This window comes from Mustela erminea, chromosome 7 (genome assembly GCF_009829155.1).
Source record: "Mustela erminea isolate mMusErm1 chromosome 7, mMusErm1.Pri, whole genome shotgun sequence".
In the NCBI taxonomy this organism is placed as follows: Eukaryota; Metazoa; Chordata; class Mammalia; order Carnivora; family Mustelidae; genus Mustela; species Mustela erminea.
Window position 1 is genome coordinate 9,964,164 of NC_045620.1, and position 27,128 is coordinate 9,991,291.

General features: G+C 51.8%; 1 protein-coding gene across 7 annotated transcripts in view; it reads left to right on the forward strand.

Moving 5' to 3' along the window:
* Window positions 1-27,128, forward strand: part of NFATC2 (nuclear factor of activated T cells 2) — a 156,315-nt gene that overhangs the window by 100,904 nt on the left and 28,283 nt on the right. For all 7 annotated transcript variants that reach the window (XM_032350339.1, XM_032350341.1, XM_032350336.1 and 4 more), the window contains exons 7-9: window positions 11,134-11,189; window positions 11,590-11,716; window positions 13,728-14,417. In XM_032350339.1, the coding sequence (XP_032206230.1) occupies window positions 11,134-11,189; window positions 11,590-11,716; window positions 13,728-14,417 (873 nt within the window). The remainder of the gene's footprint in view (window positions 1-11,133; window positions 11,190-11,589; window positions 11,717-13,727; window positions 14,418-27,128) is intronic.

The following is a 27,128-nucleotide window of genomic DNA, read 5'->3' on the forward strand; positions in this document are numbered from 1 at the left end:
GAACAGTCTGATGGCAGAGGCTCCCATCACCTGTTGAGAGGGCAAATTGATTTTTTAGAAAGGAGGCGTGGGTGGCGGCATTCCCTCTTTCCCACTGAGTCATCACATCCTAATATGAGTCATTTTATTACTTGGAGGTTCCCAAAGGTTGTATTTTGAGCTTTGTTTAATAAATATAAATGCACATGCTTAAAATAAAATTTTTTTTGCTAAATTAAGTATCTTTCCACGAATTAGTATCCTAGAAACCTTGGAACCACCTGAAAGAAGGCATCTGCTCCTGCCACCTGTTTTTCCTCCGCGGGTTTGGTTTTGCCCAATGTGGCGTTTTCTTTTAAAACAATAGACCTGGTGTGGGAGTCTCTCTAGACTGGGCTTCCCTCTGGGAAAGGTCAGACTCCAGGCTGGGCTAGGGCATGACTAAGGCCCTGCAGACCTTTGCCCTTGGTGACTCACGTCCACAGTGTCATCGGCCCCCTGCGCTGAAGACCCTTACACACAGCTGGCTGGGACGCAAAGCTTGCCTCCAAGGCTAGAGGCCAGGTCATTGCCCCAAAGCCCTGCTGGAGATCGAGCAAAGGGTCTCATTTTCAGTCCCTTGCTTGTAAGGACAGGCTGCTGGGTGAAAGAATCCTATAGTTCATTCTGTTTGGAAGCCTTTGAAAGAAGACACAGAGAAATGAGTTTTCTAGCTAACTTGGGTTCAGGCATTTCCACCATCAGACATCATTCTTGATGCCAGTGTCTGATGTAAATTGCAATTAGCAGGGTGAAGTGCCATCCCCACCCTGCCACACACGCCCACAAGAAAATCATAATCTCTTTTATTAATAAACACCCTTTTGTATTTTTTTCTACATTTTTAGTGCCGTGCTCCTTTTAAAAGATAAACATTGTACATATTTAAGGTATAAGCAGGCTAGAGTTTGGATCATCTAGCAGACTTGGCTCAAAGTCTGGATAGGTCCCATATTATGTGCTTCAGGACTCAGTTTCCCCATCTCTAAAGTGGGCTTCCTGGTGTTTCAGCAATGAAAGGAGATCAGGGATCTAAAAGTGTCGGGCACATAGTAGGTGCTCAGAAGATGTCAGCTGACCTTCCACATGCCCCAGGAGCTCAGTTTGCTGACGCGGAGGCAGGGGGGTGGGGCTGTGTTGGTTTCATGTCCGAGAGAAGAGTCTCTGGGCGCAGGGGAGTTTCTCTTCTTCTCCCTCAAGCCATCCCACACCTGCTGCCATGGCCTCCCCCAGGAGCTGGAGGGAGCTTGACTGATGGCCGCTCCCTGCCCCCATCTTACAGGTGGGGAAGCTGACTCACTTGGTGAGGTTGACAGACTTCCTTGAGGTGGTAGAGCTTGTGGGTGGAGGGCTGGGTCCCAAACCCCCACTTCCTGGTTCCCAGAGCCATGGGCTGGGACACAGTGGTTGGGGGCCATCCGAAGGTGACTGAGAAGTGTTGCCCCTCCGGAGGGAGGGGCAGAAAGATGGGCAGAAGTCCAGCATTTGTGGAAAACAACCCAGTGATGCTCTTTTAGCCTCCTCAGCTTCCATAACACTCCCCGGGTATTTACTGAACACCTACTATGTGCAGGTATGGCACCAGGCACTGGGGACCCATTACAGAGGAAGTCCCTGTGCTCAGCAGGTGGCCGGCCTCAGGCCTGTTGGTGAGCAGGCCACTCCGAGATGGGGAACGTGCTCTGAAGACAGTGAAGCCAGGTCAGAGGAGCTAGACAAAGGGCTTGGAGGTGAGGGGATATAATATAGGAGGCTTGGTGAAATTCAGATCTCAGACAACACGGGTCTGTGGTATGAGTATGTCCCATGCAATGGCACAGGATTTGGGACATACTTGTAGTAAAAAAGAAGTCCCTGATTTCTGAAAATCATATTTAACTGGATGTCCTATATTTTTATTTAATAAGTCTAGCAACCCTGGAGAGTGGGATCAGGGAGGGCTTCCCTGAGGAGGTGGCTTTGCACAGAAGCCTAAAGGCAGAAAAGAGGGAGCTGCACAGATTGTGGGAAGAGGGTCTCAGGCAGAAGTAACTGCCCAGTGCCTCAGTCCCAGTATGGAGACGAGCCTGGGGTGTTTGAGGAAATGAAAGCAGGTCCAGGCCGTGGGGGCAGTGCGAGAGTGTGGGGCAGATGGCACCAATCAAGCCTGGAGAGGTCTCTGGGGTGGAGCCGGGGTTGCGTGGGGCTCAGGTCATGCCCCGGTTTGTAGACACAGAGAAGAGTTTGGATTTTGTTACAAAAGTAACTGGGAGCTCTTGTCCTAAACGGGGAGTGACATGATCTAATTTGTATCTAATTTGTAAGACTGTGGCGGCAATCTGGATAAAGGATGGCCTCAAGGGTTGGGGGGGGGGGGGACTAGTGGAAGGTGCTGTGAGCCTCCACCGCAGTCGTCCGGGCGGGGATGGCAGGGACCGGGGGCGCTGCTGAGCCCACCGAGGGGGTGCTGGGGCATCGGGAGAGAAGTGGGGTGTTGGGAATCAAGGCATTTCCTCTCCACCGCCCAGCGAGGACATGTGGGCAGTTGTACCATGGCAGGGGGTGAAATCCTCAGCTCCGGGACCCTCCTGCCCACCCCCCCAGCCCCCGCCCCCATCTGCTCGGCTCATTAAGCCCCTACACCCAGGGAGTATGCATTTTTCTGCTAGTCAGCAGTCGTAAGGGCGGACTGGAAGGACTGCAGCCATCTTCATTTAGCTAATTTTAAAAGCAGGGCCAGGACTGGGAAGCATCACACATGATTTCCTAACGCAAACTGACACTTTGATTTCCTCCCCGTTTGCCTGGAGCCCGGGGCGTGCTCACGGCCTGCGTGAGGTTGGGTTTGCTCTCCTCCTTCTGAAAGCTCCCTTATTCCTCCTTCGAGTGCTGGCAGGAGCCCATCCAGGCCGACTGCTAAGACCCCAGCCCGGAGCCAGCACGCAGCCTCCCACTTCCTGACGCGTTGGGTTCAGGAGCGTCCAAAAGCGGACATAAAGCAACGGTCGGGTAGGGGCCGTGAGTCCGCAGACGCGCTGGTTCCTGGGTGCGTTCCTTCGGCGCCGTGGCCAGGTTGCCACCAAGCCTAGAATGTTCTTTGAACCATGCCCACCCTCCATCCTGTGTTTTTTCATTCTTGCAAAGTCTTGCTAAGTCTTTTCGAGACCCAGCCCCTTTGCCCAAAGAACCTGGCTCTTTTCTCTTCCCCTCTGAGTAAGACTTGGAAGGGCCCTTTCCATGCTGGCTGCCAGTCCCTGTTAATTTAGGACAGAGGAAATTTGCCCAAACATCTGCTCAAGGGACTGGAGTCCTTCAGCTCATCTCGGCGCAGAGCAGCAGAAGCAGACTTGGTCATCTTGGGGCCTCTTCTGCTCTGGGCAGGTTTTCCCAGAGTCCCGGACCTGGAGGTTGGGCCAGGGGGTGGGTTGTAGACAACTTGGCTCCGTTGCTTGGGTTGCACGTGAGTCAATGTCCGCAGCGTCATTCCAGGTGCGTTCCCCGTCACTCAGGTCCCAGAGAGGATTCTTCACAAAGGGTTCTGCAGTCTCTCCTTGCAAGGTCTTTATGCTGGCGAGGCCAGTGTCTGGCTGTGGGCCAAGCCCTGGGAAATCCTGAAGTCCCCTCATTCCTTTAGTCCACTGGTGTTTACGGAGCACTCGTTACGTGCCAGATAACAGTTCTGCTGGGATGAAGCAGAGAACCAGACAGGCGCGCGGCGCTGCTCTAGCAGGGGAAGGAGACGGAAAGCCAGTGGGCTGAGAAAATGAGATCAGAGGATGGGAGCGGATGGGAGGCAGATCAAGGGGGACCGGGAAGGCCCTGGTCTGAGTGAGGTCTGCAGAAGAGCAAGTGTGGTTGTTGGGGAGATGGAGACGGCCCGTGTGGCTGGAGGGAAGCTGAGGCAGGAGGCAGAGTTCCCGTCCCAGGAGAGGTGAAGAACCTTGGGTCCTCACTTGGGAGCTCTGGTGGGCCTGGCTAGAGCAGGGAAGGCATGTGGGGCTTGTACCATGGTCTAGCAACCTGCACAGGGCCCGCTGTGCAGTGGGAGCTTGGTCAGTGTTTCTGGTCTACACCTGGCTTCCATCCAAGACGGCAGCCCCAGAGGGGCCCTGGGAGATGGGCAGATCAACAAGCAGTTGTAATATACTTTTTCCTCAGGAAAAAAGCTTTCTCTTATAAATAAATAAATAACACTAAAAAATGCACGCCATGTGGAACCTCTGGGTGGTGCATTCAGTTTAAGTGTGTGACTTGTTTCTGCTCAGGTTGTGATCTCAGGGCCCTGAGATCAAGTCCCGTGTCGGGCTCTGTGCTCAGCCCGGAGTCTGCCTGAGACTCTCTCTCCCTCTCCCTCTGCCCCAACACCCTGCGCTCTCTTGCTTTAAAATAAATAAAATAAATCTTTAAAAAAAAAATGCATGCAATGTACTTCTACCCAGGTTCTAGAACAGCGTTGTAGAAGATGTGGGTTCCTGGGCTGGTCTGTCCAGTCTGGCTGCAGGCGCACGTGTTCCCTGAGTCTGCGTCATACACACTGGGCTGTGTTACTTACCAGTTCCTGCTTTTTAATAGGAAGGGGATACGTTTCCAGCACAAAGAATAAGATCATTCTCATTGTAAGAGCTTCCCAGCGTTCTTAGAGGTGATCTACCTGATTTTCCATACCTAAGATGACGGGCGTGTCATTACTGTAGCCCCCTGTCAGTGAACACTTTCTGTGGCCATTTTATCCGTTCAGAGTGAGAGAGGTATTGCAATGTAATGAAACGAAGAATGGGGACACCCACCAGAACACTTGGGTCAAGACGACCAGCCAGTTCATTCCCCCCAGAGTCAGACCTATGTAACACCAAATTCTCAAATAATCACCGCAGTACTCACTATGGGCTGAGCATTTTACTAAGCATCTTATATATAATCTACTTGAATTTGTGCCAACTCTCTGAAATCAGTGAATGAACTCGACCGTTTTGCTTATGAGGAAATTAAGGCACAGAGAGGTTAAGCTACTACTCAAAGGCCACACAGCGAGTAAATAGCAATGATTGAGCTTGAACATAGAGGGAGGTTGTTCAGGCAGAGAAACCTGCCAGCATTTATGGTGAGTTCCTCAGCCTCCTGGAAGCTCAATTCAGAGGATGGGATTAGTGTGTTCTCTCGGTGAAACCCCAGGACTTGTGCACTGCGGCAGGCAGGGTGGGGGAAGGGAAGACAAGCCCAGGGAAATGGTCTTGAGGTATTTTGCAAACCACACACTTCCCATGGAGACCAGTTCCTTGAGTATGCCTTCCACATGCTACCTAAAATTGGGGATGGCAGTGTCAGCTTTCAATTCCTCTTGGGGACTTATTTGTTGGGAACAACAAGGCTAGACTTTTAAAGCTGCCATCTGGGCTTCTGAGGCTTAAAGACAAAAGGAAGAAACTGGGCCCCTGGGTTTGGCTCATGATTTAGGGGTTTTTTTTGTTTGTTTGTTTTTAAGATTTATATATTTATTTTAGAGAGAGAGGGAGAAGATGTGCATGGGGAGAGGCAGAGGGAGAGAGAGAGAGAATCCTAAGCAGATTCCCCACTGTGCGCAGAGCCTGATGCAGGGGTCCATCTCAAAAACCCTTGAGATCAAGACCTGAGCTGAAACCAAGAGTCAGATGCTTAACTAAGCCTTAACTGACCTAGGCACCCATGATTTAGGTTTTGATTTTTTATTTCTGTGAGCAGTCTCTTCTTTAAAGTTGAGGTCATGGTGAAAAGGCCCATCCGAAAGGAAAGGAGTCAGACACCGTGTCCACCCGCCTCCTCTAACAGACGCTGTCCCTTTGTGAATTCCCTCCACTCATGCCCGCAGGCCAGGGTATTTATAATTTATAATTATAATCAGAGAAATGTGTATTATTTTCTGATTAAAATATGCTTGTGGTTTTTTTCAATAGTGACGCATTGTGGAATATATGCAAAAAATGATAAGACAGTATTGGAAAGAACGTGTTGCCATGATCCGTAATAATGCTGCTCACCACCATCTGCCACACATTTCTCCTATGCTGTGTGTCTGTTGGGAACACATCTGTAGGGGTACAGGTTCTATGATTGTCCCCGTAGTTTGGATAAGAGGCTGAGAAAAGGAACGTGCCTTTTCTGAGCTTTCACCCTGAATGGCCTGTAGTATGGCCTGTAGGGGGGCTTAGAGGTTTTGTAATGCAGTGCGGCCATTCAAAATGAGATTTCACTAAAAATGCAGGGTTTCCAAGCTGGGTCTGTCTGCTCTGGGGTTTGGGGTTCACAGGAACGAAATAGCGCTGTGGTGCTGCAGAGGGCAAGTCTGTTCTGGCCGCAGAACATGCTGGAGACGGCTGGGGTTACAGTAGCCATGTAGCTGAAGGCCCCACAGGGAGCCATGGAGTGAACAGGCATTGCCCCCTCGACCCCACGGGCTTTTTCTTCCCTGACCTGCTGTCTAGAGCTCTAGGGGCCACGCTGCATGGAGGCCCCCCAGGCCAGGGGTGAGGGCACAGGCCGTCTTGCTGCATGGGCCTCTGGGGAGGTCCTGCCTGGTGGGTCCTGTTTGCTCCGCCTGAAGCCCACAGGAAGGGGGCAGGAGGGAGGGAGAGTTTTTAGGTGAGTGGCTTAACGTTATGGGGACATCATTCTGCACCTGAATCTGGGGAAAACCCTGTGGACACCCTGGGGGCCACGTCCTGGGCACGTGGTCCTGATTCTGAAGAAAAGAAAGGTCAAGTCCTCAGAGCAAAGGGAGGGCCTAGGGTCCGGGAGGAAGGAAAGCTAGTTGTTTTCGCATCCTGACAGCAGGGGGTCCTTGCTGTGGGTGGGTGGGATGCAGTAGCAGAGAAGGACTCTGACCAGGAGAATACTGGATGGTGGTGTTTTCTGGCCAAAATGTCAAGCATCCTTGGGGAAGACCTCAGATGCATCCCAGTAGAGGGGGATCTGCAGAAACCTGACCCCACCCCCCCGCCCACGCCCATGTTGTGCAAAGCGGCACCTGCCTCTCTCAGAGGCCCCTGGGGGGTGGGGCATGGGAAGTAAAGGAGAGATGTGGGGGCTGGGGAGGCGGTGCTGTGGTTGAATGGGGAGCACAGTGCCGTCTGAAGAGGCCAGGGTCTTGTGTGGGTGTCCGGAATGGTCAGATCACGTGAATTTTTTTTTTTTCCTCTAAGAGCCCAGTCTGCATTTTTAGGTGAAATCTCATTTTGAAATGGTGGCAGCTAATGAAAAAAAAAACCTCCAAAAAAGCCACCCCACCCTACAGGCCACAAAACAGGCCTGGTCTCTAGGGAGAGGCCAATAGCTTTAAAAAAAAAAAAAAATTGTGGTGAAATATACAAATTACAATATTGATCCCTGTAACCATTTGTAAGCGAAACCTTCAGTGGCATTAAATCTCTCTGTGGGGTACCATCATTGTTACCACTATCACTTTTCAGGATATTTTTATTTTTCAAAACAGAGGCTGTGTCCTCATTGAATAGTAACCCCCTCCTGCCCACCGTGCTCTCCCACGGCCTCTGGTAACCTGTGTTCTTCTCTCTGTGTCTGAATTTGCCAATTCTGTGTACTTAGGACTTGTCCGCTGCGGCAGGCAGGGTGGGGGAAGGGAAGACGAGCCCAGGGACAGGGTCTTGAGGTATTTTGCAAACCACACACTTCTCATGGAGACCAGTTCCCTTGAGTATGCCTTCCACATGCTACCTAAAAGGGGGGATACCTAAAATTGGATTACGGAATAGTGTCCTGTGTCGGGCCTGTTTCACTCAGCATGTGGGTTCAAGGTCAATCCGCCTTATGGCGTGGGTCAGAATTCGCTTTCCTTTGGAGGCTGGTCCCTGGTATGTCTGAGCTGACAACCTTGCATGGGTCCGATCATCTGCTGACGGGCCTCGCCTTCTCCGAAGAAGCATTCTGGCCCAGCAAGTGCTTAGATGATGGCCATCGTTTATTGCAATGATCTTAACTCCAAACGTGCAGACCAGTGGCTGAGCAGTAGGGAACGGAGTAAGAAAAAAAAGGTCATAGCAGGGGAGGCAGACATAGGCTTTTGCGGGGAGTCCGGTGGCGGTCGGGGGTTGCCTGGGGTGCCATGGGTGCTGGAAGCCTTGGCTTCCTCGGGAGAGATACGGCTCAGTCTTGAGGGTTGAGCCACCAGGAATGCTGCCATGTGTCCTCCATTCGCTCCGCAGAGGAGCTACAAGGGCATCTGAAACCACTCAATGTCCATGGGAGAAGGAGCACGGTTCCAGGCTTGGCTGGGCTCCGATCTGGCTTCCCCACCTACAGCTCTGCCTCCCCCCGCCGGGGCCTGCGTGTCCTCGCCTATCAAACGGGGGTGATGATCAGACCTGTGGCAGAGGCTTCCGGATTCGACTGGTCCAAACCCTCGAGGCGCTGTGAGCCGTGCCCTGCGTGCAGACAGTGTTGGAATCAATAGCTGTCACTCCTCCCGGGGGCGGGGGCGTGCACATGGGGCCTGTGGAGGCTGGAACAGGTCCTGCAGGGCCTTCAAGGCGCTGCACTTGCTCACATGGTATCTGGAGGCATGGGGGGACCAGGGATGGGTTTGAGAAGAAGCGCTTGAACCTTTGTGGCTGGTGTGACCTGGAAGACATCTTACCGGCTAGGACTTTCCCTCAGGCTCGCGGGAAGCTGGTCATGCTGTCTCTGCTTAATGACCTTGAGCTTTTCTCCTCGAAAGCATCTCTTTTGTTATTGGCCTGTGCCCATTGTTGCTTAAGGGCTGTGATTTCATGACTGTCCACTTCCCGCCTTTGGACAAACCCCTGTGCCTTTGCTGGGCCTCAGTTTCCCCATCCGAAGGTGATGGGCTGGCTAATTCCTAAGGGTAGTCCCAAGCCCCTGTGCACTGGGATTCTGGGGCTCCTGGAGGGTGGCGGGGTGGCGTTTTACTCATGGACACACACCGGAGATGAAAAAAAAGGGGATAGCGAAGGAGAAGGGCTCCCTCTCGTTTCTCTGGGGTCCCTGGACCAGGAGAGGAGACCCCATGAGAGCCCTCCTCCTGCCTTTGGTGCTTTGCGTCTCTCTTGCTGGCGGGAGTCGGGCAGAGAACTGGGGATGGGGACTGTGGACCCAGCCTGATGCGTCCCGATCACTTCTCCAGCTGCTTCTCCCTTCCCTCCCAATTATGAGACTGCTGGCAAAGGTCCTTCCGTTCCAGAGTGGGTCCGAGTCCTCTGGGGGAATGAGCTGAACTGAAGGAACCAAGATATTACTGGAGACAGAACTCAGTTCAGCCAACCGAGAGGCTGCGGAGGCGTGGCCCACCAGCTACCAACGCATTATTGTTCACTGTCTGTTGGCTAATTTCTTACTTGATCTTCTGACGTCGAGCTCGAGTTGCAGTTAGTGAGTAAAAATGCCCTTTTTGACATGGACCGACGCCTCGCTCATAACCTCCACCTGAAAGACGGGCGTATGCTCCTGGTGGATGACTTTTGACCCATCTTTGATAAAGGGGTGAGAATTTTCTCTGATTGGTTCTGTCCAAGGCCTTTCACATGGAAAGTACCGTGTTTTGATGACCTAATTTCAAATTCCTTGATGTCCGTCCATCTGTCCTTTCTTGCCTTCTTCAGAGCAGCGGCTGATGTTGTCCCTTGGAGCTGCCGACACTCTGGAATGCGTGCTTAGACAGGAGATGTATCTAGACACCTGGAGTGTGTTGGGTGTTAGGGAGATGGTAGTGACTCGAACGTGGTCCCTGTCATCACGATGACAGTTGGTACTTTGATCACATTTTCCCTCTTCCTTTTCGACAGAAACCCTGGTCTCCCTTAGTCATTTTAGGAGACTAATAGAGTTCTAAGGCCGTGACTTGCAGACACTCTCGTTACTCTGGACTCCAACTAGCTCATTGCCTGTGTGTCGTTTAGTTCGTCTATACCGCATCAGCTTTGGTAGCAATCATAGGACTTTATTAATTATTATTTGGGGAAATATGTTCTATACTAAGAAGTCCAAATAATGCTTGGAAACCAGATTTCTTTGGGTGAACCTTAAGAGCCAAGACCATCTAGATTCATATCTAACCTAGCACAGAAGATGTTAATAGTTATGCTTAAAACAGGGGAGAAGGGTTCTCTGGCCAGATGCTGGAACATGATACCCCAGCTCACTTTGGAGAGTTATACTGTGTGTGAGTAGACTAAAGGCTCTGAGAAGTCCTGCAGCAAAGAAACCCATCTGACATTGACTCAGCATTTTCCAGATGCTTAATAGTTTTAGAATTTGTTTCCCGTCCTCATAAACCCATTTAATATTCCTCAGAGCCAGCGTTCCACAAAACAAAAAACCCTGGAAACACTTGTGGAAATGATTTGTTTCAGCCGAAAGTGGCCCAATGGCCAATGTAGGTGGTCAGAAGAAGAAATCTGTTATTTGCAAATGCAGAGTTTTGTTTGGCCCAACTTGTTGGCCCCAAACTGAGGAACTAGTGCTCTTCTCCAAGGAAGGAGAGTTCGCTCCTGAGCAGAACCTCTCATCAATTCTTGTAGTGAGTCATGTGAACTCCAGACTATTGACTGAAAGGTGGGGGGCAGGCTCCTACGTTTCCACCCTCTCCAAGGACTCACGAGTCAGGACATTATTTCAGGCTCTTCGGACAGAATATGCAAACCGCCTGTATTCTCAGACAATCAAGAAGCCATGTCTCGGGCAGCCAGTGATCTGTAACAGGCCCTTGTGACGGTCCTGGCATGGGCAGGACACTTTAGAAATAGTACTTTGGTTGAACAAAGCATAGAGTGAAGTATCATGTATAACAGTTTTGCTTTTTTTTTTTTTTTTTTTTTAAGAAAGATGTAAGAGACGTCCAGATGTGAGAGCAGCGGGAGGAGGGGCAATTTCTGTTCTTTTCCATTTCCTAGTGACCTACTGGCACCCAGTTTTCTATTGTCGACGTACGTTCCCTTTGGAAAAAGAAATATACACATATGTAAATAAAAATACTTGTGTGTTCAAACAGACACATATAAAAAACATGTATACATCTTGCTGAAATGATAGAATGCATAAACCAAGATAAATGTAAGTCGGTGAGTTTGGGTCTTCAATCTTTGGTTTCTCATTGTTCCTTCAAAGTGTGTCCTTTTTTAATCTTTCCAGATGGGCAGCAAATTTGGGAGATGGAAGCGACGGTGGATAAAGACAAGAGCCAGCCCGTAAGCACCTGGACGAGATGACGGAGCGCCCCGCTGTGTTCCCTTCTCACCTCCCTCGGGCTCTCTTTCCTTCTTTTTTTCCCTCCTTCATCCAAGTCCCAGTGCTTTGGAGCTAACAGGCCCTCAGTAGGTATTAAATGGACACATCAGCTGAACATTTCTTGAGCACCAGGCCCTCTGATTTGTAACCGGGGCATCGTAACAGACTCTGGTAGAGTAAGTGGCGATCCTTTCTTCGCCTGCAGCTGGAAGGTCAAGTTCCCCCTAGATAGAATCTCGCCTGTAAATGTACAGAACATGTCTTGACTCCTTTGAGAGGAGCTGGCCTGATGTGCTTGGGGCCTTGCGTAGGAATGTGGGCACTGTTGCAGTTAAGTTGATGCTAGCTCCTTCCTTCCAGAACATGCTTTTTGTTGAGATCCCCGAGTATCGAAACAAGCACATCCGTGCATCGGTGAAGGTGAACTTCTATGTCATCAATGGGAAAAGGAAACGAAGTCAGCCTCAGCACTTTACCTATCACCCAGGTAAGGAGTCTTCTCTGGAGGCCCCTTTGGTGTTGAGAGGCAGCCCAGGCATGTGGTGAGGACACTTGAGGTCTGCTCCCAGCTGGGTGACCTTGGGCAGGTGACTCAACCTCTCTGAGCCTCCATTTCCTCATCTGTCGAATGGCACCTTCCTTCGAAGACGTACAGAAATCACATGCATGTGAAGTTCTTAGCACAGCGCATGGTAAGGAGGTATGGATGGTACTGACTAGTGTCTACGTTTTTCTTTGGGGGTGTCGCAGACGAGGAGGGGGGCATGCTTGGACTTGATAACAACAGAAGGTTGCAAGGCTGATGACGCCTGTCTGTGCCTTAGATTTACTCCTGATTGAGGGATTGAACATTCCCCGAAACCTGCAGGGTCCTTAGTAGACCCCACAGCGGACCCTGTGGGTTCCTGGGTAGACAGCCAGGCCTGGGGGGTTCTCATTTCCACAAAGCACTACAGCTTCCCAAGGCTGACACAGGACTACTAGCCACCCTTCCAGGACTGGGAACCTATAACGCGAGGCAATCACCTAGCATATAATTGCCATCCTGTGACGGTGTCATGTGGAGCCTCTGGGCTGCCGGAAGCAGGAGACCGAGGGGACTGTCCTGGGAGCCCAGGCTTGGCGGGGTTTGGCTTGGGTGGAGGGTGTCCAGGGGTTTGTCTGGTCGCTCTGGCCGCCCACCATCCCAGGACTGATGTGACATGCTGTGACTGTCAGGAGTGTGCAGCGGCCCAAGACTATGGGAGACAAACTCTGGGAAGGTTCTAGACTGCGGATCAATGGTCCTTTTAAATATAGAGGTTTTCTATTGTGTTCCACGGCACTTTCACCTCGTGCTTGTGGTTAGGAGGCTTCCCTGGGCCTGGCGTTGGCCCCTGCCCTTCTGAACGTGGCCTGAGTGAGAATTCAGTACCCCAGGTCAACCAGGGACTGAGATGATGGTCTTTGAAGGGCATCTCGAGAAACGATTCCTGATTGGTGTCCAAGCTGCCTTTCGCTCTAATGGCCAAACCTCCTTGCTGCCTTGACTTCCCGATGCCTGGCGGATCCCCAAACTTGATTAGTGTCAGTCCAGTGAGGAGACAGGGCCCTCAGCTCCTCGGGCTGGCAGTGTCTTAGGAAAGGATACTGGAGGAGGACAAGTTCTGGAGACTGTCCTAGGTGGGGAGAGAAGCAGCAACGGCACCAGTGCTGATAGTGGGAAGATGATAATGGTAACAGCAGCAAGCATTGAGCGCTTACTGTATGCCAGTCTCTGTGCTAATCACACATCTCATTTCATCTTCCCAGCAACCCCATGGAGACAGGCAATGTGGTTATTATTGCCAGGTAACCGATGGGGAAACTGAGGCCCTGGCCAGCAGGTCTCCTTACAGGACTAAAGGGTTCGATCCACCACCATTTGGTCATTTTCTTTTTCCCGAAAACATCTGAGTGTCAGTTGAATGATAAGTGCTGTTTTAGGTGCTTAGGGACACAGCATTGAACAAAACAGACTGGAAAAATCCTCCCTTTCAGGAGCCGACAGTCTAGCGGGGGCGGGCTGTTCAGATAATAAGTAAGCACAAGAAAGATACAGAATATTTCTGGTGGTGATAAACATTACCAAGGAGAGCAAGCCCGGAAGGTGGGTGTGAACCACTAGGGCAGAAGGACAAGGGGGATATAATTTTCAGTCAAGCCTTCCTGTCTGAGCTCTGCCCCCGGGAAAAACCTGAGAACATCCCAGAGCTGAGATAGAGCTGAGACCTACCAACGGCCTTTCTGCTCCTGGAAAGACCTGCGGTTCCCAATCATCGTCTGGGGTCCAGTTTTTCCCTAAGACTATTACACAGGGAGGCTCTGGTCCAAGGCTAAGATGCGACTGAGCCCAAGTGTCTGCTCCCATCTACTGGGATCCCCAAGGCCACGTTCCCCGCCGCAGCCCGCTGACCCCGTGTGCACCCCCACAGCTCACTAAGAAGGGTACTCCCCATGTGCTTCTCTCTCTCTCCCAGTCCCAGCCATCAAGACGGAGCCCACTGATGAGTACGACCCCACCTTGATCTGCAGCCCCGCGCACGGGGGCCTGGGCAGCCAGCCTTACTACCCACAGCACCCGGTGGTCGCTGAATCTCCCTCCTGCCTCGTGGCCACCATGGCGCCCTGCCAGCAATTCCGCTCGGGGCTCCCGTCCCCCGACGCCCGCTACCAGCAGCAGAACCCCGCGGCCGTCCTCTACCAGCGGAGCAAGAGCCTAAGCCCCAGCCTGCTGGGCTACCAGCAGCCGGCCCTCATGGCCGCGCCCCTGTCCCTGGCAGACGCCCACCGCTCCGTGCTGGTGCACGCCGGCTCCCAGGGCCAGAGCGCCCCGCTGCTCCACCCCTCCCCGGCCAACCAGCAGGCCTCGCCAGTGATCCACTACTCGCCCACCAACCAGCCGCTGCGCTGCGGCAACCACCAGGAATTCCAGCACATCCTGTACTGCGAGAACTTCGCGCCTGGCCCCACCAGGCCTGGCCCGCCCCCCGCCAGTCAAGGCCAGAGGCTGAGCCCGGGCTCCTACCCCACGGTCATTCAGCAGCAGAGCGCCACCAGCCAAAGAGCCGCCAAAAACGGACCCCCGGTCAGTGACCAAAAGGAAGTATTACCCACAGGAGTGACAATTAAACAGGAGCAGAACTTGGACCAGACCTACTTGGATGACGGTAAGATGCTTGTTTCTTTCTAGTTGCCCGTAAGGATGGGGACCCCAAAGCATCCCCCCCCTTGCCCCAGCGGGTTCACTGGGAGCCTGGGTATCTTCCTACCCAACTTTGGACCTCTGTGTCCCCCTCTTTAATTTAAGGGGATTGAAGAAGAGAACCATTAATGCCTCACGCGACCCTGGGCACAAATCCTTTGCCCTGCAGGACTTTTGGGGCAGCTGGTAAGAGATTTAGGGTTTTGCTACAACCAGTGCAATAGAAAGAGCAGATGAGGGCAGTTCTGGCCGAAGGAGTGTCCCCCGGGTCATGAACTGGGCTGGTTTGACCGCCACCACTGTCTTTGCATTGCCAAGTGGAGACCAAAAATAGACCAATCGAGAGGAAGGAAAGTGAAACTTTTATTCCCGTGGAGGAAAAAAGTCCTGCTTCTTGATAGCTCTCTTTTGTGCATTTGGGGGAGGGGAGCGTAGAAAGGGAAGGAGCAGGCTTGCTGCAAAGCCGAGCCTGAATGGGGGGCTCGCAGGCAGGCTCCGGGCATATCTGAGCCGTGAGCCCGTGGAACAGAGACGCATTGAGAGGTGGGGAACAGCGGGCTTCCGTTGTGGTGAGCCCGGCTGCTGGGGTGGATGGGCCAAAGGAAAAGACTCAGGGAGGCTTTGTGTGAGTCTGTAGGTGGCTGAGTTTGCAGGCAGAGGGCAGCGGGTCGGGGTGGGGGGGGAGTGGGGGACCCGCTGGAGGGTCAGTCTTGGCAGAGTGGCTGTGTCTGTCACTGGGCAGTGACCCTGGTCTGGGATGTCAGGGAGGAGGGGCCAGCTCTGCTGGAGGACTACCCTGGGATCTGCCAGGTGCCAAGAGGGTGGGGCCAGCAGAGTAACCCCCTGCGCCACCCCCCACACCCCCTTCCCCGGGAGCGCCAGAGTCAGGAAAACAGGTGGTGTGAGTTTCCTAGTAGAATGAAAACCTACACCACCTACACCACCGGCAGCCTGGGCTTCACCTTTTACAGGCGGCAGCATCTGGTATACCCCAAAACGTCAATTATTGTGGAAAATTTACTCTCGGGAACCCAGCCAAGTGATAGGAAGTAAGGCCAAAAACTTCAGAATGGCCACGATGGTTCTTTTAAAAACCAGACACCGAGTATCACTTTGGCGGCAGGCATCCTCTGGTACTCGCTCAAAGACTTTTCCTTTTTTTGCAAAATTTTGACAATCTGGGTGATCTGTGGGTTCGGGGACTTCTGGTAGTTTCTACATCCTCTCGCTAGTAAAACTAGCGATCACAGACTTCCCCCAAGCGCATCAAGCAAAGATGGCTTGGGCCACTTAGAGGGTCAAATTGCCCTTGCCAGGCCCAGCGCTGGGTGTAGCCACGTTAATAATTGATCCGTCTCATCCTGAATGTTCCAGACACAGGTTGGGGGAGGGTCCTGTGCTCGTTTGTGAAAGGGAGACCCACGTGCAATCTATCCTTGAACATCTTACACTCCAGAGGGTGGAGATAAAATTTTGGTTGCTTATTTGAAAGGGGGCTGTCTTGCAGAAAATCCATTTCATGCAGAATGCCTAATGCGAGCGGATAAGTGAGATGTGGCTGTAACCAGACCTCTCTCCATGCACGCGCTTGGAGAATGTATCAGGGATGAGGTGCTTTCTAAGTAACTGATGCCTGAGCAGGCCCAGGTAACGTCCCCTACCGACTGTGTGTCTGGTGGTTGGTTTGGTCTCCCAGAGCTGCACAGGTGCTGGCACCTCCCACCTGTCTGTCTGTCCACCTTAAAAACAAATGGTAAGGGTCTCCTTTGGAGATGGCGACTCAGTCCGTGCCCTGGCTCTTAGGGATCCATCAGTATCCAGGTGGTCATGACTCTCCTTCAAGGGTCCATCATGGCCCCAGACTCATAGAGGTGCTTCCTGTTTTCATAGAAGTCTGAGTTTCGGACAAAGCAACAGATGATGACAACCCTTTAGGGCCTCCTAAATGCCTCTCTGAACACAGGCAGGTTCAAAGTCATGGTGAAAGTGAGCTCTTGGCAGATCAGTAACATGAGTCAGCCCTAAGGATGTTTCGGAGAACTTCATGTGGTGAAATTGCTTCTCCAGTTGGAGCCTTTTCTTAAATACTTTCTGTACAAGCCCAATTCCATGGGATTTTTAGGAGATACGCTCTGAAATGAAGGTTCTGTGGCTTTAAAAGGTGAAAAAAATTCTATAAAACCAAGATGTTTTTTTTTGAAATTGTTTACTGCAGGACTTCTCAGTGCCTTTACTGCACCTATGGACATTATCAATCTCTAAAACAAAGGATGTAGTGCTTCCCAGGATTACTCAGCCATACACAAGAGAAGTGCAACTCCAGGGGTGCTGTTCACACTGCATTTTATTATTCTGTCTGTGAATGGAATCCTGGGATGGTTCCACAGGGCAGGCCTGGAACCCCTGTTCCCCAACATTCTGGGGAAATAACCTTGAGGGAATTTTGGAGTTCAGAAGCCCAGCACTGCCCCCATCCCATACGCCTGTGTTCATGCTTCTGAGTTCTTTGGTTTCATGTGGGGCCAGAGCAGGACAGGGCAAGAGAATAATTTCTACCTGTGTGGCTTCCAAAAGGCAGCAGGTTGGCTGCTGGGTATGTCCAGTCCTTGACCAGGAGTGTCCCCCAAGACTCTGAGCAACTCAGGATGGGCCAGTATGGCCAGTTGTGCCCCCTGTGGGCCCCAGACAGCACCACCACGGCAGCTCCCAGGAAGGAGGTGTGCCCTTGGTTTCGCAACTGCTGGGATTTCAGACCCCTCCCTTGGAACATTCTCAAATTCCACCGTTGGCTTCGTGGATGTGGGATTCCAACTTCTCAGTTGATTTTGCATTGATTTCTGACAGACAAACTGGAAATCCCTGGGTCATTTCTCTAGCCTGGTTGGGAGACATCCCAGGTTGAGAAGCCCCCTTTCTCGGATTACACCGGGGGGCCTTGCCCACGAAGGCCACATCTGGCAGCCCAGCCAGGAATCAGGATGTGCTTTCAGTGTGCAGGGGTTTCTCATATGTCCTTCGCAAGAGCACGCTGGAGTGTTTCAAGGGTCAAGGGAAGGTTCCTTGAGCTGGAAAAGGAAGGGGTCACCCGCAGACCCAGGTCCAAACACAAACAAATCATCTTCGAAGTTGAAAGTGCCACTCGGCTGTGATCCCTGGGAGCCCCCACGTTTGGGTGTCCCCCCGACCCTTCACGCATGGTCCAGAGTGTCCCGCACGGGCGTTCCCCCTGACGCCGTCATGTTGCATTCCTGCACGCAGACTGTCTGACTGGGCCCCCCTTTTTCTTGGAACTCCAAAAGGCAGCTTCTGCTTTCCCTCCTCTAAGGACTTGAGACATTTTCAAAAAGTCTCGTTTTGAACTGGCAACGGAAGTGGGTTTCCAGAGCCACGTGCGCCCGCACGCGTCCCTGCCCCTTTCCTCCACCCCAGCAGGCTCTTAACCTAGCTCTTCGGAAAGGTAGGCTTTGCCCACGCACTCCCTTGTCTTTTCTCTGTCTTCTTCTTCTTCTTCTTCTTTTTTTTTTTTTTTTAAAGATGTTATTTATTTATTTGACAGACAGAGATCACAAGCAGGCAGAGAGGCAGGCAGAGAGAGAGAGAGAGGAGGAAGCAGGCTCCCCGCTGAGCAGAGAGCCCGATGTGGGGCTCGATCCCAGGATCCTGGGACCATGACCTGAGCCGAAGGGCAAAGGCTTTAACCCACTGAGCCACCCAGGCGCCCCTTTTCTCTGTCTTCTTGTCCCTAGAACTTCCTTGTTCTGAAGTCCCTGATTTTGCCTGGACAACACCAGCAGTGAATAAATCCTTCCCTCCGTCCCTTCCAGCCTCCAGCCTCTTTCCTGCTGACCTTCCCTGCTGGTAGGCTCCCCTCCGTCCCTCTGTCTCCTCCATCCTGACCCTCCTGCCCTCCCCCTGCACCTCTCTCCCACCCCTAGGTAGTGACTGGTTACCGACTCGGTGCCCGGCACTGTTCTGGGACTTGGGTACACAGGCGAACAAGTCAGATGAAGTCCTTGCTCGTGGGGTAAATTTTCGGTAAAGAAGACAGACATTCGTATGTAAGGTAATAAGCATATTTCAGATGGTGATAAAAGGCCATGAGGGAAATTGCACAAGGATAGGAGTGAGCGTGTGGACGGATGGGGGTGGTGTTGGCCCCTGAGACGCCGTGGGCAGAAAGGTTGACGTGGGGAGGCGGAGACAGCAGGTGGGGATGGGGACAGCAGGTGGGGTGGGGACAGCCTGTGGGGGTGGGGACAGCAGGTCGGGCTGAGGACAGCAGGTGCCGGCAGCTAAGAGGGCTGAGGAATGGGCCAGCATTGGCCGGGTTTTTCGCAGTGCCGTATGATTTGATTTACCTTTCGAAAAGGTGACTCTGGCTGTGTTTGGAAAATGGACCACAGGGAGGCAGGAGTCGGCCAACAGGGGCCTTGCTTTGTTTTGGACGAAGCCAGATACATACAGTGGCAGTCTCGCTGCGGCAGGTTATGGAGGGGAGACGCATTTTATGAAAGGTTGCCTTATGTGTCCTCTCATTAGTGCGATTATTTAAAATGTGACTGAAATTGTCAAGACGGGATTAGTGCCAAAGTAGCGCTTGCTTTGCAGGCCTGGACCGACGGCGTTGGGGGGGATGCGGGGGTCACTGAGCCCCATCAGCCCTGGGCACTTGGATCCGGCAGGTAGGGAGAGTGTGCGCCGCGCAGACCCAGGCAGGGGAGAGGCGTGGACGGCCTCTGGCTGGGCGCCACCCCGTGGGCACAGTCTCTGCGGAACCGGGGTCTCTCAGGTCACCAGGCCATCTCACTGCAGGCTCTGGGTGGTGGCCTCTGCCATCCACCTCGGGATTCAGCCACAGATGAGAGGACTCAGGGACAATGGGAGACTTGGGACGCCAAGGAATTCCTCGATCCCATCCTGGAGATGTCGGGGAGAAAGGATGCAGTGGCGGTGATGCTTGAGCCTCCGCCAGCGGCTGGGGAGGACGGCGGATGGCGTGTGCATGTGTGCATGTCGGTGAGTGTCCCTCCAGGCGCCAAGAGCTCAGACCAGTCTGGTTTTGGATCTGCTTCTGTGGTCTTCGTGTGAACTACTTAAGAAATCATTTATTGAAATACATCGAATGAATCTGAATCTCTTGCTACGTATTTAAATGTCAAGACCTATGCACGTTCAGAAATGAGTCGCATACTCCGAATGTCACCAGCTGGGCCACCCACGGGATTACCACCTGGACCCTGCCCAGCACCCCAGAAGTCCCTATGGGTCCCCCCTCCTCTGTCCCATCCCCCAGCATGGCTACTCTCCCGCCCTCTGACCCCAGAGATTCGTTTTGCCTTTTTGTAGAGAAGGAAGTCATACAGTGGCGCTCACATGTGTTAGCTGCTCGCATCAGCCGCGGGCCCGGGCCACTGGAGGTGCCGCTGGGCATAGCTGGGGTTCGCTCCCTCATTGCCGTGGATCATTCCATCCAGGGAATCGCCTGTAGGCTCTGTACCCGTGTTTCTGTTGACAGACCTTCAGCTCGTTTCCAGTTTTATGAATCAAATTCATATGATCTCTTCTTCGGGTGCCCACCCACAAGGTCAGGAGGACACCCTTGCCAGACACCCTTCCTAAGTGGGTGAACCCATTTATTTGCCCTCAGTGGGGCACGGGTGGCCCATGAGGGTGTGGTTCATTCTATATCTCCTGACCTTGGGATCTGTCCTCACGGCTGATGAGCTGCCTGGTGGTGGGGGTTCCAGGCCACAGACCCCAGCCTCTGTTTTCTCTCTCCTAAAAAGTCTACCTCTCGCTCAGATACTCAGAGTACCAAAGATTCATGAAGATCGGAAGTTGGAAGTTGCTGGCCAAGGACATAAGACTCCTGAAGGACGTCCAGCATTTCCTCTGGGCTCCATTAATAATAATCGTGACGATCACAGTAGCTCTGCTTCAAGTTTCTCCTGGCTCGTTCTCCAGGCTTACCTGTATCTTGGCCACTGTGGCCTTTTTTTGTTTGACAAGAATACTTGATGCAAGAAGCAAGTAGGAAAAGCCCCGGCGGAAGCTCTGGTGTGTGACCGGCTTTCCCAGAGCAAAGACACGGTATAGCTGTTCTGTTCATCTCAGGGGCCAACACAGTCCCACGTTCCACGGTCCCAGGCTCCCTCCTCACCCAGGAAAAGACCTGGCAGGGAAAGTGAGCACTGCGGGCTGACCCAGGGAGGTTAGGTGGCGGTGGATAGCTCCCTTTCTCCCTTTGGGAGAGCCACTCGGGCACAGTGGGAAGGGCAGCCCACGGAATTCTCCATGGAGGAGAGTTCGGGCTGGCAGGCAGCGCGGAACCGGAGGGTCAGCCCCCCTCCAGAAACCAGGCAAGCTGGTGGCCTGCCCTCATGCCGTCTGTGTTCTGCGTTTGGTCTTTCTTCCATTCTCCTCTTGCCTTGTGCCAGCTGTCCGTGTTTACTCAGCGTGACTCCTGACAACATGAGACACCACGTTTGACTTGTGACCTTGGGGGGCAGGTTGCTGCCTGGCTGTGCCCCCAAGTCCCTCTCTATCCCATGCAGACCCTCGTCCCTCTTGCCTCCTCCGTCCTGGGGCTGCCATTAGAAGGAAATGAATGGATTCGTGCTAGAACGATGTTTGGCACAAAGTAACTCTCCATAAATGTTAGCTGCTGTTTTTGTTCAGGAGTTAACACGGCTTACATTTTTATAAAAGTGTATTTGCACAGGAGAATAAAAAATTGGCTCTTAGGACCCTTAGGCCCTGTCCCCCTGCATGGCCCGGGCTCAGGGGGCCCTTCCCAGGCTACCTTCTGGGGGCCTCGGGATGTGTGTCTGCGTGAGGAGATGATGCCATCTGCCCAGGGACTGCTGGAAAGGCCGGTGAGCATGGCCCCTGCTCTCATCCCCTGGCAGAGTGTGGCCCAGTGGCCCAAGTTTTGCTAGTTGTGTCACTGGCAGAGGGGCCAAGGGAGTTGGAAGCTGGACGCACCAGCGCGTGAGAAACTGGCCAGGGAGGAGTGGGCAGAGGGATGTGCAGAGGGGGACTAGCACTGCTTTGTTCAGCAGGTCAGGAATCTTCCCAGGGATTGCCCAGTGCCCACGGCAAGCCTGTGACAAAGCAGCCCCTGGAGGGAGAGGGGAGAGGTGTGCACAGCCCACGGTCAGCCTGGTGCTACCAAGAGCGGACCTGGGGCCCGGGTACTGCATTGGCCCCAGGAGGGCTGGGTGCAACACAGGGATAGTGCCTTCTGATGAGGCCACAGGGATGCCTCGAGAGGTGCCGGTGCTGTGGATCAGGGTGCTGCTGTTCACCAGAAACCAAAGCCAAGTTTAATTCACACAGCCGTCCTTAGTGGGTGCCCACAGCGTCCCACCCCTGCTGAGGTCTTTGGTCAGCGTTCTTTTTTAAAGTTCATCTGAAGATGTTTATATTTTATTTAGGCAATGTGTTCACATGCTTTAAAAAAAAATCATATAAAAAGATCTATGCAGCGCAGTCTTGCTCCCATGTCTGCCCTGCCCCCTCTCCTGCCTTCTGGAACATTCGCCTTTCTCAAACTTGCTTCGCCACCACCCTGTCCAGCCAGGCTGCTCTGGCAGCTCTTTCCTGTCAGCGCCAGCATGACTGTCAGTCCCGCAGACACACCGTCTGTCTGGTTATGTACCGTGGCCCTTCGCAGGGCCACACACTTGTAATGTATAAGGTTTCTTCACTCCGTAAGATCCGGTCTTCACCCGCTTGGAAATACAGGCTCTAGAGTTCATATACTCACAGGCGGGGGCAAATACATCTTCCTGTTTGCCTCCTCCTCCTACAAAATGCCGCGGATCGGTTCCCAGGTCCCCCCCATGGATGGGGAGTTGGGCGTCTCCTGTACAAGCAGCAAATCTGTCACCCGCTGAGGGGACTGCTGTGCCAGGGACTGGTTTTCGGGAATGGGAAGGCTGGTCTGAGGGTCCCGCGTGGATCTGGGGGGCCTGTGGGGTGGAGAGTTCTAGGCTTTCTTTCATTCTGGCCTCACCTCCTTACTCCTTCATGGCCCCAGAATGGAATGAAGGAGCCTCCTCGGAAGGAAAGCACTTTGGCCAGGACCTGGTAAGCACACGGTGAACCGGAGTGAACCGGAGGCTCCCCCCAGCCCCGCGGTCATTATCCTCATCATCAGGTCTGGCCATCACTATGGTCTGAAATATGTGGGTCCCCACAACATCCACATGCTGAGGCCTAACCCCCAAGGGGATGGTATTAGGAGGTGTGGCCCCTGGGAGGGGCTTAGGGCATGAGAGCAGAGCCTCCTGAAAGGGACTGGTGTTCTCCTATGCGAGACCCCCCAGAAGTCCCTAGTTCCCTTCTGCCGTGTGAGCTTACAGGGGAAGGAGGCTGTCTATGAGGAAGGGCCCCGCAACAGGTGGTGCCTCGATCTTGGAACTTCTTGACCTCCAGAATCGTGAGACATAAATCCTTGTTGTTTCTGAACCGCCCAGCGGCTCATCTGTTTCAGCAGCCGGAACAGACTAAGACAGCCGCGCAGGTGGTCAGCACCGGGCTGGGCTTTGAAGAAGAACCCAGAGGCTGACTCAGCCTGTGTCCTTGCGACCTTGCTAGGCTACTTCTTGTGAATTCAGCAAAGGAGATTTAAGAGTCTTACTAGAAAATTCCAAAGTCCAGGAAACTGTTTGTCTAGAGAAGAGCCCTCAACGTTTGCGAGAGCCGCTGCCGGAAGGTGAGCTGACGGAGCCCACAGCAGGTCTGCGACCCTCTCTTCCAGGAGAGGGAGCATCTCGGAGGTACTTTCCTAGAGGCGACTTTATTTTGCCCCTCTTGCTATTCCCTCACCTTCTAAGAACCTCAGATTTCTCTCGCTGGGCCCCTTAGGTGTCCTTTGATCCCCGGTGATGTGTCCTTTGCATGGCTAGCTTGTGTAAGTAACAAGGAGCCACCGTCCAGCAGAGCCCAGACCCGGAGATGCTTAGACATCTTTTTAAAATTCTGCAGCGCAGATGTTTCCGAAGGAATGTGCTCTTGCGTTTCAAGGTCAAGAGCTACCAAACCACAAGAAAGTCCATTCTCAGACTTGCTGTCCACTCAGCCTGCATTCCGGGGCAGCGTCTGACCCATAGTGAGCAGACTGGGCCCAGTAAAGAGGACCAAGAGACACGTCACTTGGTGTCGTCCGATGGCCCCACCGTCACCCCACCCAAACCCACGCTTTTAACTGTTCTGAGTCATTTGCGCAGCTCTTGTTTCTACCTCCAAGTGAGGTTATTGTCTTGTGGTAACAAGTAAATATCCTTGTGCAGGAATAAGTGATCAGTAAGACAAGATTTATGGGTAGATCAGCACCCAAACCTGCTTTGAAAAGCTCGTCTCTGTTTTCAGGCTTACTGGCAGAGGGTGCAGAAGTGCTGAAGCTCACTTCCTCCCTAGCCAGTGGGCTGGGCATGCCCAAAGCTCTGCTCCTTGCAGGACGGCACAGGGACTGCTGTGAGCACCCTTACATGGAGGGCCATGGTTGTCATGGCCCTTCAGTGGTCCCAGGCCACAAGCCAACACAGTCCTGAATTTTTGCATTAAAAAATACGAAACTTCTCAGTATCTGCTCTAGCCGTCACTTGTCTCTCTCTAGAAAAGTAGAACTTGAAAAGCAATTTAGTTGTTGGAGGCCATGAGTTAATGCGTGGCTGCATATCAGATCTTCTTTTAATGCTGCCTCTTTCTCTATACTCCCTACCCTCTTCCCCATCAAGAAACCCATTTCAGATATATAGTAAAGCTTTATTTACCCCGAAAAAAAAAATCTTTTATGAAGAAGCCCTGGTTTCACTCCATTCTGTAGAGCTAAGATCCGGGTGCATGTTGTTTTTGTGGCCTTTGGGCATAATTCTGGACTCTTTTCGTGCCCTGGGCCCGTTCAGCTTTATTTCAGCATGAATTTTCTTTTACTTTTCACGCTCTCAGGAGAAAAGAGGGGCTTTGTTCTCGGGGAATGATGAAACCATGTCTCTGGCTCTTCTCCACCACATTCTTGACACCTCTTTAATTTGTTAAACCTGAGGATCTGGTGAAGCTGAGTCTGGGCCTATAAAGGCAAGGCTGTGGCCTGTTTTGTCCATCCAGGATGTCAGGAGTCTTGCCCTGGGCAAAGTCACCAGCAAACCGAGGCTTGAGATTCCAGAACGAAGTCTGTTCAGATCCTCAGCAACCAGTCCTGGCACTTTAAGGCTTCGGGATGCCATCTGCCTCTTCTCTTTCAGTGTCCATGAAGCAGGATCTCTGGCAAACCAAAACGGAGCGCTTCCTGGTCATTTTACCATGGACGCTGAGCACCCTGACTTGATTTTATGATGGGATCATCTGTTGCAAGTGGTTTGGACTTAAGTCCCAGGCGTTCTGCAAACCAGCAAATGGGTTGCATCTGAAGCCTGTTAGTTCCACACCATCCCAGGAAAGTTGAAAGGACACTCCCTGGTTGCTAGTTTCCAAAACTCTGGACAGAGTGGAGGTTCTGTTGCATAAGCTGACTTATGTGGACGCCGCGTTCGAAATGTTCCGCAGCCGGTTCTTATAGATTTCTGGAAGTTGGTGGTGTCTTTTTGAATTTTCAGCTTTCCTGGATGCCTAAAAAAGAATTGACCCAAAGTTGATTAATGCACCCTTTCCACTTCTCGCAGATGGATCGAGTTGTGGTCTGCTTCAGTACTTGGACTAGGGGCGGCCAACTGCTGTTCCATGGGCTCCATTTAGCCTGAAGATATTTTGTTTGGCCCACACAGTATTTTAAAAAATATTTGGATTAGATGCCAACATTTAAAAACCGGGAGATTGCACATAAAAATACAGATTTCAGGCTTTCCTTGGAAAATCCAAGAATCGACTGCCCTGGGCCCCACGCTCTGCATGCTGGCTACCTGGAATCAAAGTCAAGGCTGGCCTACTGTTGAGACCACCTCCGTTAGACAGAGCACGTACCTGTGTCGTCTGCAGCCCCCCACCCTTCCCTGCTGTGTTCTGAAGATGGACGGAATGCTGTTGTGTTTTGCCATCATGCTTGTGCTGTTGTTCTTCTCATACTTGGCTGACCTCACTCTGTCAGGGTTTCTTTCTGATCTGTTAAGGATCTGAATTGGTGACCCATCTTCTGGAAGGGCCATTTCCATCCGTGGCTGCCTAACTCAGCACTTGGTAGACCGCCACACTCAAGATGTATTAGCTCCCTCCATCTTTCTTCTTTCTCCCTCTTTGTAGCTAGTAGGGTAAGAGTTTAAAAAAAAAAAAAGCTTTTATTATGAAATGTTTTGGATATACCCAAATGTAGAGTAACACAGTGTACCCACGGACCCACCACTCAGCATCGATTGTTTTCAACTCCCGGCTGATGCCGTTTCTTCCATAACTCCACCATTTCCCACTCCCATTGTAGCAAATCCTAGACATCAGAAATTCTAGAGAGCAGAACCGTATCATTGCATGTGTAAATATGTGCTCTGTGTGCCTCAGAGGAAAAGAAAACACTCCTAATACTCTTAGCACATATGAAATTTCATGAAAATGCTCTACTATCATGAAATGTCCAGTGTTTAAACTTCCTGTTGTCTCATACCTATCGTAAAGCATTCTTTTTTTTTCTTTGTTTTGTTTTCATGACTTTATAGTTTGTCTGAATTGGGATTCAGACCAGGCCCATACCTTCTAAGGTGGGATACCTTGGTTTCTCCAAGTCTGCTTTAATCTAAAGGTTCCCCCACAGAACTATTTTTATATTATTATTTTGCCATTTATTTGTTAAAAAACTGGCTTCTTTATCCCATGACATTTCTTACAGTCTGGCTTTTGGCAGTTATAGTCCTGGGATGAGGTTAAGCATCCCCGTCCCCCCCATCTTCTCTATTTCCTGTAAATTGGCAGTTGATTCTAGAAGCTCAGTTGATTCAGAGGCCAAGATGCCCTCACAGCTGGCGGTGGGTCCTTTCGTCAGGAAGCACATGGTGTCAGGTTGCTTCTCTCAGAGGTGATGTTCGTAACCGTCCTAGTGCTTCTCTCCGTGGACTCAGTGGTGTGTTAATGGCAAAATGGTGGTATTCTGTTCTAATTCTGTCTTCCCTTCCTCTTCTGTTAGTTGGAAAACTTCTATAAAGAGAAATGTCCCTTCATCGACAATGGTAGAATTCATATAGGAAAAGAAGGATGAATGCTTGATTCTTTCCCTTTATTTACGAAGTTTTTAAAATAATGGGTTGGTTCCTTAACATCCTCCAGAGGCAATCAATTAGGGTTTTGTGGGGTTTTTTTTGTGTGTGCCATTATGAATTCATAGATTTAAACATAACTTTTTTTTTTGGATTTTAATAGACCTTTTTTGGGTATTTCCTTTTGTCCTCATCATTCGATGGGTCTCAGTATTATGACTTCCTCTCCTTTCTTTCTCTGGCTTAGCAACATGCTTCTTCTGAGGTGATGGGGAGGAACGAATCCTGTGTGTAGACTCAGGGTTATGATCCCTGCACGTGTGAAGGGGACATCATAAGATAGCACCTGTGCGCGGGCTGGCGGAGGTATTCCTCAAAGCCTTGCGGAGTCTTCAGCTTCAAAGCAGTTGGAGTTTGCAGGGCAGGAGAAAGTTATGTATTGATTACGTCTACAGGGCTGCTGTAACCAGAACCCAATTAACAGCAGCTTAAAC